Source organism: Euleptes europaea, chromosome 2 (assembly GCF_029931775.1).
Source record: "Euleptes europaea isolate rEulEur1 chromosome 2, rEulEur1.hap1, whole genome shotgun sequence".
Taxonomy (NCBI): domain Eukaryota; kingdom Metazoa; phylum Chordata; class Lepidosauria; order Squamata; family Sphaerodactylidae; genus Euleptes; species Euleptes europaea.
The window spans coordinates 119,468,386-119,484,672 of record NC_079313.1 but is presented as its reverse complement, the minus strand read 5'-3'; the positions used below and the strand labels follow the sequence as shown (position 1 = coordinate 119,484,672).

At 45.9% G+C, this 16,287-nt stretch overlaps 1 protein-coding gene across 1 annotated transcript in view; it reads right to left on the bottom strand.

Moving 5' to 3' along the window:
- PTPN1 (protein tyrosine phosphatase non-receptor type 1) overlaps nucleotides 1–4,912 on the bottom strand; it is a 100,310-nt gene extending 95,398 nt beyond the window's left edge. The window contains exon 1 of the mRNA XM_056844426.1: nucleotides 4,819–4,912. Within this exon, the coding sequence (XP_056700404.1) occupies nucleotides 4,819–4,881 (63 nt within the window). The 5' untranslated portion in view covers nucleotides 4,882–4,912. The remainder of the gene's footprint in view (nucleotides 1–4,818) is intronic.
- Between the last annotated feature and the right edge of the window lie 11,375 nt (nucleotides 4,913–16,287).

Sequence of the window (16,287 nt, the reverse complement as noted above, 5' to 3'; positions counted from 1 at the left end):
CTGTTGTGGGGAGAGGAAGGGAAGACTGTAAGCCACTTTGACATTCCTTCCTTAAGGTAGAGAAAAGTGGGGTATAAAAACCAACTCTTCTTCTTCATCATCATCTGTTGAGCAGTATGCTTTCCCTTCTGCTTGCACTTTTGTTTGTGCAAGATCAAGGGTTTCCAATGGGGCTCTTGCACAAAGAAAAGTGAAAGCATAACAGGAAGCACACTCCACAGCAGATTATTTAGCATACACAGAACTCATCCATAGGATCCAAGCCATACTACTATAGTCCAATTTTATGACAATGGCAAAAAAACTGTAATGAAGCCCCTTTCTCACTTATCATATAAGTTATGCTCAAAAAACTACTTATTAATGTTTATTTAGTGCCGGCAGCATGGTAGGAGATGTACAAAAGACAACAGTGAAACAATTCCTGTCAAGATCACTTACAGATTGGAGAAAAAGCTTATCCAGACACCAGGCTCACTCTAGCGCCATTTTATGCCTTGGTAGTAAACCAGAATCAGGGAAAGAGGGATTAACTGAAGTGGATTTGTACGTAACAGTCCTTTTTTGAGAATGGTGTCATGTCATGCTAGTCTTCATACTGCCATGTTTGAACTAGCAGAGGTCAGCACGGGGATTCACACAGGTTAGGACAGCACAAGCCAGAGAATCCATTCGGAACACCTTAAGATGGGCGAGAAAAGGTTGATAGAGACTTGATGAGGGGGGGGGGTAAGTGAGGGATGACCTATCGATTGACAGGACACAGAAAAAAAGGAGGCTACAGTGACCGAAGAAACCTTTTGCAAATTTAGCAGTTTTCCCATGGGCAGTATGAAGGGGAAACAGAAAGCTGGCTTAAAGACAGAAAGCACGTGGAGGGGGGGGGGAAGGTAACTGTCCCAAGCACACCACTATGTACCCAAAAAGCAATACAATGAGTGTAACCTGTCCACAGCACAACTGAAGGGACAGGTAAATCTGAACACATACAGTTTTGTTGTTTGTTGATTAAACTTGGATTCAAAATAAGCACTGGACAGCTCTAACCAAGATTAAAAGGAGAGTGGGTGTTACATTGTGAAGCTAAACTACGGTCTCCTGCATCTGACAATGGCAGGAGTTTAAATACTCTTCAGGTACATGGTAGACTAAAATACCCAGACATTCAGGGCTGAAAGACATCTGCGTGTGTCCAGAGACAAGCTAGAGGCTGCAGTTTTAGCAAATACATACGTATCAAGAAAATCAAGGCCTACACTATGTTCCTAAAAACACCTATTGTGCCTTTAATACCATAAGACCTCACAGAGGAGCAATACTGCACAAAGCACAAGGAATAAAAACACCAAAATGAAAACAGCTGGCTTTCCCCCATTTCCTTATTTTTGCTGACATGATTCACCATCTGAACATTACTATACAGTTTAGCCACACCACCAGCCTCATATATTATCCAAAGTCACATTCTGAGTATTTTTGCCAGCACAATCTGTCTCAAGAATTAGCACAAAACAAAACCACCACCCCCTCCATTAATATAGGTCTTACCTCAAAATTTTGAGGTACGCGAAAGCCAGAAAAAAGGGTGGGAGGAGCTGAACCTTCACAATTCTCAATTCCTACTCCATTTATGCAGCCCAACCCTATATTTAATTAGGCTACCTAGCCCACTGGGGGAAAAAAGCTCCGGTCTTTATGCAGCCTTAACCTGAACCAAGCAAACACATCCCTATTGAACCAGCTCAAGTTGCACAAAAGGTTGACCTCAGACCTTCATAACACAACTGAAGGCCAAAAAAAATTGATTTTGCAACTTTTCCATTCTCCAAAATCCCCATGGCAAAGGATAAACTCATTCACCTTCCCTATAGAGTGAATAGTAGCAAAGCCCAATCTCAAATATTGATTTAGCCTGGCAGCACATGAACTAAAACCCCATCAATATCCATTAAAACAGAGCTTACGAAAGTCCAAGCCAAAAGAGAGACCATTAGAGGATTGGGGTAAGTAACAACACTCCCCCCCCCCGCATAACGTATTCACAAAAAAGCCTGAGGCAGCAGAACGTTAATACAGGCCACAATGTTAAAAGATATAAAATTAAACCTTAGAACCAGACCAACTAATCTCTGCATATCATACTAGATACATGTTGTTGAATGTTTCCACCTACCACATGTATCTTATTTTGAGGAAAATTAAGCCCAAGCAGCTTATTAAAAATACAGGGAAAAAATGCTTCTTTCTCCAACTTCAGACAAACATTGGCATCTTCAGGGAAAAAATCTCTTCAAAAAGAAAGTCGAAGTTATAATGTCTGACAGAGTCCCTACTGAAAAGAAAATCCAATTACAGGATTATACCCGCACCCATCACGAATGATTTTTCAAAATATTAAGATTACTCAGATGTCAGATGCAATTTTCTACTCCCTTAAAGAAAAAAAATAAGCCTATTGAGATAGGAAGATACTGCATAAAGATGTCTATGGAGTGGAAGGGCTTGGAAATTATATCCAGCAATCCCCAACAGATCTCTTGAGCAGCTGGGGAAAGATGGAGAGACAGCTTTAGAAATGACACAGAAAATCTTATTCACTGGAGAAAGGCACAGCACAGAAACAGACTATGCCTACCATCAGTGGGGGGGGGGGAGAATAAGAAAGGGGGATTATTTAGGGGGAACTATTGTTTCCCTAAGCAGAACGAAGCACATTGATCATTACAAACCTGCTCCAGGGCTCTGTGAAGAAAGCTGTTAATTAGGGAAGCACTAACAGAGGAGTTACCCCAAGCAAAAGGCACACAAGGACTGGGGGGGGGGGAAGGGAGAGAGCTATCCAAGACTCAGCTATCATTAGAATTCCTGTAAAAAGGAAACGTCTGGAGAACTGAAGCAGAATTTCACAGGGTGGGGAGATAAAGGAGAAACCACAGGAGCCCTGTACACCACAGTGAACATACATACAATCTGTGGACAGTGTATACATGTTATTTTTTCTTCCTGGGCACCCTGGATAATTCTGAAGCTACATTACATTCTAGACATTAGGAAGAAATTTCTAACAGTTAGAGCGGTTCCTCAGTGGAACAGGCTTCCTCGGGAGGTGGTAAGTGCTCCTTCCCTGGAGGTTTTTAAGAAGAGGCTAGATGGCCATCGGTCAGCAATGTTGATTATATGACCGTAGGCAGTTCATGAGAGGGAGGGCATCTTGGCCATCTTCTGGGCATGGAGTAGGGGTCACTGGGTGTGCGTGTGGGGAGGTAGTTGTGAAATTCCTGCATTGTGCAGGGGGTTGGACTAGATGACCCTGATGGTCCCTTCCAACTCTATGATTCTACATTAGACGCAGGTATGGCTGAAAGGGCAACCGAAACCCCACGTTTCTCCAGGAGCTGCTCCCTTGTTGTATTTCCCAAGCGAACCCTTTCTTCTAAATAGACACACTACGCATTCGGGGTAATAGGGTTGCTTCCCCAGAGACAGCACGAGGCAGAGCTCTCTTGCGTATGTGTGTGTGTGTGTGTGTAAAGTGATGTCAAGTCACAGCCGACTTATGGCGACCCCTTTTGGGGGTTTTCCATGGCAAGAGACTAACAGAGGTGGTTTGCCAGTGCCTTCCTCTGCACAGCAACCCTGGTATTCCTTGGTGGTCTCCCCTCCAAATACTAACCAGGGCTGACCCTGCTTAGCTTCCAAGATCTGACGAGAAAGGGCTGTACCATGCTGCCTTCCCTCCTAGAGCTCTCCTAAAATACCCTTTATATTATTTTTTGTTGTTGCTGAGAGCCGACCTACGGAAAAGAACCCATAAAACAGGACACCTGTCCTATCTGGATTTTAAAAAACACCAGAAAAAAACCACACTATTTTTTTAAACACGGCGCATCCTCTACAAACCGAAAGCCACGCCACACAGCTTTGTATACAAGGAGAAGTGGAAGAAGCGCAACACAAACGAGTACGCACAGGGGCGAAAACGCACGGGGAGGTTTGTGCCTTGGGTCTGCCGTTCTCCAGATGCCCATTTCCCCCCTATGTGAATTCTCAAAACTCTGCATGGGGGGGGGGGGGGTCTTATTGTTGAGTTCTGAGGGTTTGGCCGGGGGAGGGGGGGGGAAATGTGCATTTGTGTGTGTCAAGTGCCGTCAAGTCGCTTCCGACTCATGGCGACCCTATGAATGCACGTCCTCCAAAATGTCCTATCTTTGACAGCCTTGCTCAGATCTTGCAAATTGAGGGCTGTGGCTTCCTTGATTGAGTCCGTCCACCTCTTGTCGGGTCTTCCTCTTTTCCTGCTGCCCTCGACTTTTCCTAGCACGACTGTCTTTTCCAGTGACTCTTGCCGTCTCACGATGCGGCCAAAATACGACGTTTGTGCATTGAGAGAGCATTGAGAGAGCGGCCAACCCAAGGCACAAAACCTCCCCGTGCAACGCACGGGGAGGTTTTGTGCCTTGGGTTGGCCGCTCTCTCAATGCTCTCTCAATGCACAAACGTCGTATTTTGGCCACATCGCAGACTGGAGCTGCTTTTGAGACGAAGGGCAGGCGGTGGGTGGGTGGGGACGAGCACAGGCACAGAGCTGGCTCCCAGGGCGAGCAACCCGAGCGTGAGGGCAGAGGAGGGCGAAGCTCGGGGCCGCCTGAGGCGAGTCTTTGGCGGCAGCGGCCAGACGGGAAGGGGGGGGCGGCTCTTCCCAAGGCCGGACAATGGGGAGAAGCCGTTGCCCGCCCGGCTGGCCCGCTCGCCCACCCGCCTTCCCCGGCCCCTTCCGCGCCGCCTCGGCTCCCTCTCCCCTCCCTCCGCGCTGCTCACCTGGTAGATGGCGGCCCAGCTGTCGGCCTCGTCGAGCCGGCGGAACTCCTTCTCCGTCTCCATGGCGACGGGGGGCCTCCAAGGCCGGGCCTGGCCGCCCTGCCTCGACCACGGCGGCGGCTTCCCCCAGCCAGGAGCGGCGGCCGCGGCTCTCGCTGCCTGCTCTGAGCGCCGACGGCGCCTCCCCTTCCTTTTCGCCGGCCTTCTCGGGCCCCTTCCCCGGCCCACGGGAAGTGACGCAGGCCCACGCGCCTTCCGGGACGGCCCCCGAGCTGGGGGGGAAGGCGGGCGGGGCGGAGCCAGGCGCCTCTTCCGAAAAGGGGGCGGGGCCTCGGAGAGGAGCGTTGGGGCGGGCGTTGGAGGGGGCGTTCGACGTCGTCCGAGTGGCGGCCGCGAGAGCGCCTCTGAGCATGTGCAGAGTGTTTCTCCTTTATCCCCGGTACTTTAGCCAAATCCTTCTAGGATGACAGAAACTCTTCCTGAATTGTGTGTGTGTGTAAACAAACCTTCCTTTCTGGCATTGCTATAACACAGAAATATAGATTTGTATTGTTAATTAAAGATATTTATTTTGGGGATTTGTAATCACGTCAGGAAAAAAAATTAATTTTTGATCTAATTCAAATTTTTTGAAGTCATTAAGATACTAACGTTAAAGAGTAGCGTTTAAGAGAACGGTCGAGGTGGTTTATTACAATGAATTGGACATTAAATACAAAGAGAAATAAGAATATCAAATGGACGGGGGGAGAGGGGAAGTCAACTATATATATTTGTTTAATGATAAGACAGAAATTATAATAGTATATATTAATAGTATATATTATATACTATAATATTATATATTATATGAATGGAATGATATAATAGAATGTGAACTAGTTTGAAAAAATATTTAAAAAGTTTTTAAAAAAGAATTTTTGGTGGGCAGAAGAGATCATGCCATGTTTCGTTAGTAATACAAACATAGGAGTAATAATAGTAGTTGCCGGAGCAGGGTTATGAAGAGGGAATTCAGTCCACGCTTATTTATTAACCCGCACACCTTTTACTTTGAACAACAGTTTTATTAACTTATTCAACATCAACTTGTTAAACATGAGTGATTAAATCTTAATAAACATTTTTGTGAATATGTTACTGTTAGAATATTTTAATGGAATATTTATAGGCCACAACTTGAATTGGCGACAGCTGTTATAGCCCTGGCGCCGCATGGAAGATGTGTCAGGTACATGGGCTGACCTAATGCTGCCCAATGCACGACCCTTCCCACAGCGGTCCCGCTGTGGGCATCCGGGATGGCGGTGTATAGGTGACACCAGGACGTTGGCCACTGGGTGTCTCCCCCGCCACTCGGGAAGAGGCAGACAGACACCCTACCCGGGCATGACATTGAGGCCTCTTCTCCAAAACCCCTTATTGGGGTCCCCAACCCAGGGAAAAGGGACATGCAAGCCAGTTTCCCCTACAATCTGACAATGTCTCCATGCTCTCCTTCCCTGGAGGTTTTTAAGAAGAGGTTAGATGGCCGTCTGCCAGCAGTACTGATTCTATAACTTTAGGCAGATGATGAAGAGGGTGGGCATCTTGGGCATCTTCTGGGCATGGAGTAGGGGTCACTGGGGGTTTTGGTGGGGAGGTAGTTGTGGATTTCCTGCATTGTGCCGGAGGTTGGACTAGATGACCCTGGTGGTCCCTTACAACTCTATGATTCTATGAATCCAAAAATAACAACAACACATACAAACTTGGAAGGCTTTAAGAGGGGAGTGGACATGTTCATGGACAATAGGGCTATCCATGGCTACTAGTCAAAATGAATTATAGTCATGATGCATGCCTATTCTCTTTAGTATCAGAGGAGCATGCCTGTTATAGTAGGAGTTGTGGAACTAGGGTTGCCAACCTCTAGGTAGTAGCTGAAGATCTCCTGCTATTACAAATGATCTCCAGCCAATAGAGATCCGTTCACCTAGAGAAAATGGCCACTTTGGCCATTGGACTCTATGGCATTAAAGTCCCCCCTCTCCAAACCCCACCCTCCTCAGCCTCCACCCCAAAAACCTTCCGCCGGTGGCGAAGAGGGACCTGGCAACCCTATGTGGAACACAGGCAAGATGTTTCTGCAGTCACCTTTGCTTGTGGGCTTCCTAGAGGCACCTGGTTGGCCACTATGTGAACAGACTGTGGGACTTGATGGGCCTTGGTCTGATCCAGCATGATTTTTCTTCTGTTCTTATGTTCTTGTATTAGAACCAGCCAAAATGACATAAAACACATGCACGAATGATAGTAAAGTTTAGTGTGTACATCAGTGTGGTGTGGTGGTAGGGTTGCCAGGTCCCTCTTCGCAACTGGTGGGAGGTTTTCGGGACAGATCCTGAAGAGGGCGGGGTTTGGGGAGGGGAGGGACTTCAATGCTATAGAGTCCAATTGCCAAAGCGGCCATTTTCTCCAGGTGAACTGATCTCTATCGGCTGGAGATCAGTTGTAATAGCGGGAGATCTCCAGCTGTTACCTGGAGGTTGGCAACCTTATGTGGTGCTTAGAGTGTTGGGCTGGGATCTGGGAGACCGAAGCGTGAATGCCCACACTGCCAGGAAGATCGCTAAGAGACGTTGGGCCTAACTTGCCAAATGGTCTTGTTGTGAGGATGAAATGGAGGAGAGGAGAATGATTTAAGCTGCTTTGGGTCTCCATTGGGGAGAAAGGCAAGATATAAATGAAGTAAATAAATAAAATGTCCTTGGTTCCGGTAAAAAGTATTATGTACCTTTTGCTTTGGGATACCCAAAACCCCTTTAAACATGGGAGCAGCGTCTGGTTCATCTTTAGCCCTAGTCTAGACATGAAGCAGAATGAGGGAGCCACGTGGTTCAATGGTGATACAATGCTACAGATGGCAGGTGAAGGAGTATCTATTTTTTAAAAAATTCCCCTGCATTAATAATTCCCTGTATATGGGAAACTAGCACAGTGTCTGAAAGATTAGCTAGAAATACTGGGGTGTGTGTGGGGGGGAGAACCCCTCATGTACTGGGTTTATTCTTTGCAGGGATTTCTTTTTAACATGGGGGAGAATATTATGCATACTGTGAATCTCCGTAGTGGATAACTGGCATCCTTGGCAGAGTGAAGTTGTTAAAAAAAAAAAATCCCACTAAAGTCATGCCAAAGATGGGTTGTAAGGCAGGGGTGGGGAACGTCAGGCCCGGGAGCCGTATAAGGCCCTTGAAATCATTTGGTCTGGCCCTTCATGGGTCCTGGCAGATCTCTAGCTCAGAAGGATGCTTCCCTGCCTGAATCTCTTGGGCCCACCTGGGGACAGCAGAGCTCAAAAGCGAGTCGCTCTATGTGGCAGACACTCGGAGCTGTCTCCGGTCGTGCCTCTTGGCTAAATGTTTGACCAAATATAGCAGGCTAATTTTTAAGTTGATAATTTTGTATGGCCCCCGAATGATGTTATAAATATCCAAATGGCCCTTGGCAGAAAAAAGTTTCCCCACCCCTGTTGTAAGGTATCAACCGAGAGGTGCTATACAGAGTGCAGTATTGTGTAAGGGTTTGTTGTGGCTTTTCTTTTGGTAAATCAATATAATAACTTGGAATCATTAACATTTTAGAGTACACAGTGTGATAGCACGTGTATGGAAACGCTTTTGAAACTCAGTGGTAAATAGAACAGACTGACAATTTGTCCTTTATTAGCACCAGTTGTGAATAAATCTGGGCTTTAGGTAGTAGCACCCCGCATCAACCCCCTGAGACTTGTGCTACCTTGTGGTGGGATCAGCCCTGAAAGTGGAGCTGGTTAAGGAACGGCAGAAAATACATCTCTTATATTGGAAATATAATAATTGTGTCCATATGTTAAGAGGAAAAGTATTATTATTTCCCTCCTTTCATAATCACACCCAACAGTGTGATTATCCATTTTGCATAAAGGCAGTAAAGAATTTACATCATGTTTCAGACATCGGGATGCTTTAAAAGAAGTGATAATGCGCCAGTGTGAAGTCACTGTGTGTGTGTGTGTGTGGGGGGGTACCCTTTAAAAAGCAGGACAGCTGAAAACCTTGCTTAAGGCAAAGAAGAACTTCAGCCAGGTGGTATTTGAAAGTGCAGTCAAATTGTAGCTGACTTATGGGGACCCCATAGGGCAGGGGTGTCAAACATAAGGCCCACGAGCCGTATCCAGCCCCTTGAGAGCTTTTATCCGGCTGATGAGCCAGCCAAGGCAGCCACCCCACCCCCACCCCACTCTTGATCTGGGCTGGCAAGGCAAAAATTAAAACTTTCTAGTTGAAATTTATTCAACAAAACTGATGAACTTGATCCAGTGGTACCAGCTCTTCAAAGTCTGGGGAAAAAATTCTGCTAGTTTCCACCAAATTTCGTAGCTTGATCTATTGTAACTTAGTGAACAACACAGTTGAAGGGGCCCACCTCTAGCGCCCCCTTCTGCCCCCTTGCCTCTAAGTGCCCCCTAGGTAATTCCCCCCAGGGGGTGGTACTGCCCACTTTGGGAACCATTGTCTCAGACAATGGGGTCTTCAGTTGAGGAAGAAAGCAGTCTGACTTAAGGTGGACTGCAGTAACGGCATGACCACAATTGTCTTTTTCTTTAATTTTTTTTTAAGGGATAGCGATGGTGGAAAGGGCCGTCAAGTCGCAGCCGACTTAGGGTGACCCCTTAAGGTTTTCAAGGCAAGAGATGTTCAGAGGTAGTTTTCTATTGCCTGCCTCTGCATAGTGACCCAGGACTTCCTGGGTAGTCTCTCATCCAAGTATGAACCAGGACCAACCCTGCTTAGCCTCTGAAATCTGATGAGATCAGGGTAGCATGGGCTATCCAGGTCAGGGCAAAAGAGAAAGATAGAAGATGACAAACTGCAAAGCAGGACATGCTTCCTGCACCTTTAGCAGTTGTGTAGAAGAGGAAACATCACTAGGTGTGGCTTTTCTCACTCTGCATGAAAAGCTGCATAAACCTGTCAAAAGTCCTGAGACTGCAGGAACCCTGTCTTTGCAAGTTATGTGATCTTCCCCTGAGCTATGGCTACTCTGAAGAAGCCATTCCTCTCCTAAGGAGCCGTTCTACCCAGCCCACAGTGCCGTCCTAAGCAGAGTTAACAGCCTGCTGAGGCCATGGAAATCAATGGGCTGTAACTGCTCAGGGGTCTAACTGTGCCTGGGATTGCACTGCTAGAGACTCAAGCAGGATTTGGAATCTCCGGTCTCATGTTGCAGATTGTAGTTAAAAGTAGACCTTTGATAGGATTGCCAACCTCCAGGTACTAGCTGGAAATCTGCTATTACATCTGATCTCCAGCGGATAGAGATCAGTTCAACCTGGAGAAAATGGCCGCTTTGGCAATTGGACTCTATGACATTGAAGTCCCTCCCGAAACCCTGCCCTCCTCAGGCTCTGCTCCCAAAACCTTCTACCAATGGCGAAGAGGGACCTGGCAACCGTAGCCTTTGATCTTAACAGGTTTAAGACTTCTGCTCCGTGATCCTGGATCCAGGTCATTCATTCATTCATTCATTCATTCATTCATTCATTCATTTATATTTACAACATTTGTATCCTGCCCTTCTGCCCCATCAGGGCCTCCAAGGCATCTAAAAGAAGCATTATTAAAACACACATGAACAATTAAAACCAAAACTAAAATACATATTTAAAAGCACAGACTAACAACAGTCGAAACGTAGGGCAGGAAGGAGAGGTTTAGGGGATTTAAGGGTTAAGAACAGCACCTTTAGCTGGCAATCCGTGAAACTAGCAGATAATATAAAATTATGTGTATCTTACTGTACAGTCCTAGGCAGAGTTACACCCATCTAAGTCCTAAATCAGAGGGATAACCCCCAGTAACTCTTCCTCCTGTTACATTTGATGGACAATTTCCAAAAGATGGTTTTCTATTTGATTATTTGGGCTAACCCGCAGCTCCCTCTGCTCACCAGTCTATCAAAATCAATGGGCCTGGAAGGCTGGGCACTGCTTTGATACCTATCCCTCATCCAGTGTGGGAAAAGAGGAAGCTTGTTAATCTACTTTCCCTCCCACTTTTCGTGCTAAAGGACAGATAAGACAGATGTACATGATTTCATATCTGGAAGCATGGAGAATTTAGGTCCCTTCAGATCTTAGCAAAGACAGGATTTTTTTTTTAAAGTTAAGCTGTCCCTCTCTGAACCAAAAACTAGCATATGAAAAGTTCTGAGCCTCACCCACGTCCTTGTGAAGTGCTCCAAGCTGTGTCTACAGAGTCTCAAAGCCACAATAGCCCCAACAAGGAGACCCAGGGCATGCGGGAACAACTACTCCTACTATCTTCTTTGCTCTAAATTGTTTATTCCATATACTGCTTCTTCCCAGAGATCTATGCCCACTTCACTCTGTAGTTGCTTCCTAGTATTGTCCCCAAGTAGCTCTCCTCTTCTCCCCTACCTTAATTTACAGACAGATGCCTCACACACACACATTTCCAAGTCTACAATTGCAATCTGTTTCTGGCTTCTCAAACCACCCAGGTGGGGAACCAAGTATGACTCAACAACACTTCCCTTCGGTGTGCTTGTGTCATAACAACAGCATTGCACCAACGTCAAATTCCCAGTATCTAATCCTGCGTGCTACTTTGCTAGTACAGCAGTGCACAGAATGAGACTGCTAGAAATAACAGCACCACAGGAAACAACTACATCATGCTTTCTGCTTATGCAGATTTTCTCTACACTTTTACATATCTGCTACATTTTTATCCTCCATGGAACTTACAGCAGCATTTTAGCTTAATGACAACCCTGGGAGATAGGTTAGGCTAAGAGACAGTGCATCGGATGTTGAAGAAGAAGAGCTGGTTTTTATATGCCGACTTTCTCTACCACTTAAGAGAGACTCAAACTGGTTTACATTTTAAAAATGTAAATTGTAAAAAAAAAACAAAAAACAATGCAAACAGTGAATGTGAATGTTTGCAAGCACTTATATTTCCAGGGAGCCATCACTGGCAGCAGCTTGAATGTGTCCATTAGGGGAGATGCTGGAGGGCCCTGCAGGGTTCCATGGGGCAGCTGGCTGTCCAGCAGTGGCAGAGCCAAACCCCTCTGAGCTGGGTGCAATGGGAGAATGGCTCTCATGAGACCTGGAAGTCTCTTGCAGGATCAGGAGGAAGGGGGTGGAAATGTAGAGGCTGCCAGAAGCTATTTCAGCACCTCTCACACAGACAGAGGCCCAGGAGGAACACCATAGGCCAACTCCTTTCCCCTTTTCAGGGGCAGAGAGAGAAAGATTGAGAGGGACCCGAAAGGGCCAACTCATAGGGGGAGGTACTAGAAAAGACAATAATGCTAGGCAAAGTGGAAGGCAGCAGGAAAACAGGAAGAAAAATAGTTGGTTTTATATGCCGATTTTCTCTACCATTTAAGGAGAATCAAACCGGTTTACAGTCTCCTTCCCTTCCTCCCCCCACAACAGACACCTTGTGAGGTAGGTGGGGCTGAGAGAGCTCAAAGAGAACTGTGATTAGCCCAAGGTCACCCAGTGGACTTCATGTGAAGGAGTGGGGAAACCAACCCGGTTCACCAGATTAGAGTCCACTGCCGTTAACCACTACATCACGCTGGCTATCGTAAGATGGACATAATAAAATTCATTTATTTGAAGCATTTATATACCACCTTTCCTGTTAGACCAAAGCAGCTTACATTCATGACTATTAAGTAAAAAAATACCGTTAAAAAACAACATGAGGTGGATTGACTATAAAGGAAGCCATGGCCCTCAGTCTGCAAGACCTGACCAAGGCTGTTAACAATAGGACATTTTGGAGGACATTAATTCATAGGGTGGTCATAAGTCAGAAGCGACTTGACGGCACTTAATACACACACAACAAATAGGGTTGCCAACCACCAGGTACTAGCTGGAGATCTGCTATTACAACTGATCTCCAGCTGATAGAGATCAGTTCACCTGGAGAAAATGGCCGCTTTGGCAATTGGACTCTATGGCACTGAAGTCCCTCCCCAAACCCCACCCTCCTTAGGCTCACCCCAAAAACCTCCTGCCGGTGGTGAAGAGGGACCTGGCAACCCTAACAACACTTTCAGAAGACAGGCAGTATGTACAATCCCAACAGTATCAATAGGTATCTGAAGATGCCTGCCACAGCTGCTGGCGAAACGTCAGGAAAGAAAATTCCAAGACCACGGTTACACAGCCCGGATAACCTACAAGAACCAGTATCAATAGGCTTAAAAAGATGTGAATGATGAAACTCTGCTTAGGACTCTCATCTTCATTTTCAAACAGTGAGGTTGTCATTCCCAATCAGTGCATTTTGTGCAATCAGACTGTACATAATTTGTTCCATTATTCCACATTAACATCTCTGATTTATTTAACAGGAGGATAGCCTTGTGTTAAACAAGGCTGATACATGTTGGCAGCTCTTGAAGCATCCTTTGGGTATTGGGAGCCTCAATCGTGTTCCTTATTTTCTTTCTTACCGCTAATGGTAAGTTAAGTTTTCACAGTGTTTACTACAAAGAGCCAGCATGATTCAGTGCTTCATTCAGCAATGCGGTAATTTCCAAGAAAGCATTGATGGCAAATGCATTACAGGCAAACAACACCCAGGCCAGTGTTTCCCAAACTTCTGCTAGCTGAAGTAGATTTTTTTTCTGAATTAAAATTGAAGGCATGCTTCACTCTTATATTGAACATATGAACACATGAAGCTGCCTTATACTGAATCAGATCCTTGGTCCACCAATGTCAGTATTGTCTACTCAGACCAGCAGCAGCTCTCCAGGGTCTCAGGCAGAGGTCTTTCACATCACCTACTTGCCTATTCCCTTTAACTGGAGATGCAGGGGATTGAACCTGGGACCTTCTGCATGCTAAGCAGATGCTCTACCACTGAGCCACAGCCCCTCTGAAGGTTTATTTTTAAAGAGGTTTTTTTAAAGAGTCTCTGTTCTGGGCGTGCCTCTTTTCAGGGCTCCATCTTTGCATTAAATATTAGGAAGCTATATTGAATCACTCGAGATGGATAGATGTGCCAAAATTACCTATCCATTATTTGGAAGGAAGGATTGGAAGGAAGGCCTGAACGATTAGTCATTCAGAGATGCAGCTAGCACTCATCTCTGCTGGTGGGTATTTTGAATTCACAGGAGCCTTTGATTGTTAAACTAATTAACTGCCAAATTAATATTTATTTCATGGTATTATATGTTATTACTTTTTTTGTTAATACATCTGGTTGTACAAACTACACCTCTTTCTCATCTTGCAGAACAACCAGTGGTTTATATAGACACATTTCATTCTCTCTAGTCTTCCACAATAAATCTTGAACTACTGTGCCCCATTAGTCCATGACTGCAATACAGTGGTATGTAAGGTTGTCAGCTCTGGCTTGAGAAATTCCTGGAAATTTGGGGGTGGAGTCTGTGGAGGTTGGGATTTCGGGAGGGGAGGGACCTCAGCACGGTATAATGCCATAGAGTCCACCGTCCAAAGCAGCCATTTTCTCCAGGGGAATTGAGCTCTGGTGTGGATATCAGTTGTAATTCCAGGAGTTCTCCATTCCATTCCTCCTAAGACTGGAAATCTTATGTGAAAAGTCATTGAACTGAATTTATAGGATCTCTGAAAACAGCCTCCCATCTAGGGCTGCCAATTTCTAGGCGGGGCCTGAAGGTCACCAGGAATTACACTGGGAATACTGAGAATATTTGCAACAGAAATTTATACAAATAAGGTAAGTTGGTGCAATTGAATTATTCACCAGAGGGATTTTTTTTCTCTTTAGAACTGTATACTTCAGGCCACACAGCCTTTGATCCTGCTGTTGAGAATCTATTTTCTCTCTCGTCTAAATTTTCTGGTACTCTGTACTTCCTGAGTTAAAGAAAGATAAATAAACAGATGCCAGGAAGAGGGCAGAACTCTAAAATAAACTGTTACAGTAATCTCTTTATATAGAAAGCTGACAATTAATCTACAAATGTCAATCAATGGAACTCGCCAAAAGCGCAGTTACCTAATGTAGCAAAACATGGATTGTGCCGTTTCCTCTAGTAACCCCAGTTTCCTGGAAAACTACGCAGGACCAATACAAATACGGAATGTAAATAAACAGGAACAACATTATTTGATAAATGATGTCTGGTAATTGCTACATCGTTCCAAATTATTAAACATGTGCCCTGACCTGGATAGCCCAGGCTAGCCTGATCTTGTCAGATCTCGGAAGCAAAGCAGGGTTGGCCATGGTCAGTACTTGGATGGGAGACTACCAAGGAATACCAGGGTTGCGACGCCGAGGCAAGCAACTGCAAACCACCTCTAAACGTCTCTTGCTTTGAAAACCCCATGGGGTCGCCATAGGTCAGCTGCGACTTGACGGCAAAACGACAACAACTTCGGTATGCTAAACTTGCTATAGGGTTGGGTCCTAGCCAAACCAGGAGCCCATGTTTAGTCAAATCTTCTCTTAAGCGGCTTCAAATGGAGTAGAATTACAACTAGATATTAGTCCAGCTGTCTGCCCCAGACTATGAAGACTATGCAGGCATGCATTTCCATCTGGCCTGCAGCCTCAAGCTCCTATTCTACATGGATGCACAAAAACAGAGGACTGTCTACCTTTGTGACACAGTGGCAGCTCTCTGTGTGAGGCAGCCCCAGTTCATACACAATATTATTTGCACCAATTCATTGGGCCACCAGTTCCTGTATGAAGTATGTAAGCATCTTTAAAGGGAAAGGTTGCTTATAAACATCCTAGACACATAAATAGCTTGCCTGACTCGACTGCTAAGATCTTCTTTAGAGGTCTGATCTTCTATGGTGAGATGTGTGGATGCCAGAGACAAGGCTTTATGGCTGTGGTGCCTTGTCTGTAGTGTAGAACATCTAATAACCTACAAATGTCTACCTGCCTGGCACCCAATTTGTGTGGACATTATGTGAGCTTTCCTGGAGAACTTTGTTACAAAGGCTTCAAATGTTCAAAATAAAATGTATTATGTAATTCCTGGAATTAGGGGTGTAGAATGGTATGGTATAGCCCAGGGGTCTGCAAACTGCGGCTCCCGAGTCGCATGCGGCTCTTTGGCCCATTGAGTGTGGCTCTCCGAACTTGGTTCAGAGCCCCTGCTCTCGCGCCCGCTCTCGCCGGCAGCCGGGCTGCGGAGCCGGTGAGCCTGAGAGAGAGAGAGAGAGAGAGAGAGAGAGAGAGAGAGAGAGAGAGAGAGAGCAGGCGAGCGGGCGCGCTGTCTTCCCCCTCCCCGCCGTGGAGAATGGCCGTGTCCCCCTTTCCCTTGCCCTTAATGGTTGGGAGGCTAAAGCCTTCCCTCCCCTCTAGCCGCACGATTGCTGGGCGGGCGGCTCGGTGGTTCCTGGCCCCGCCCCTATCAGCTGTTGGGTGGGGCGGGCTTCCT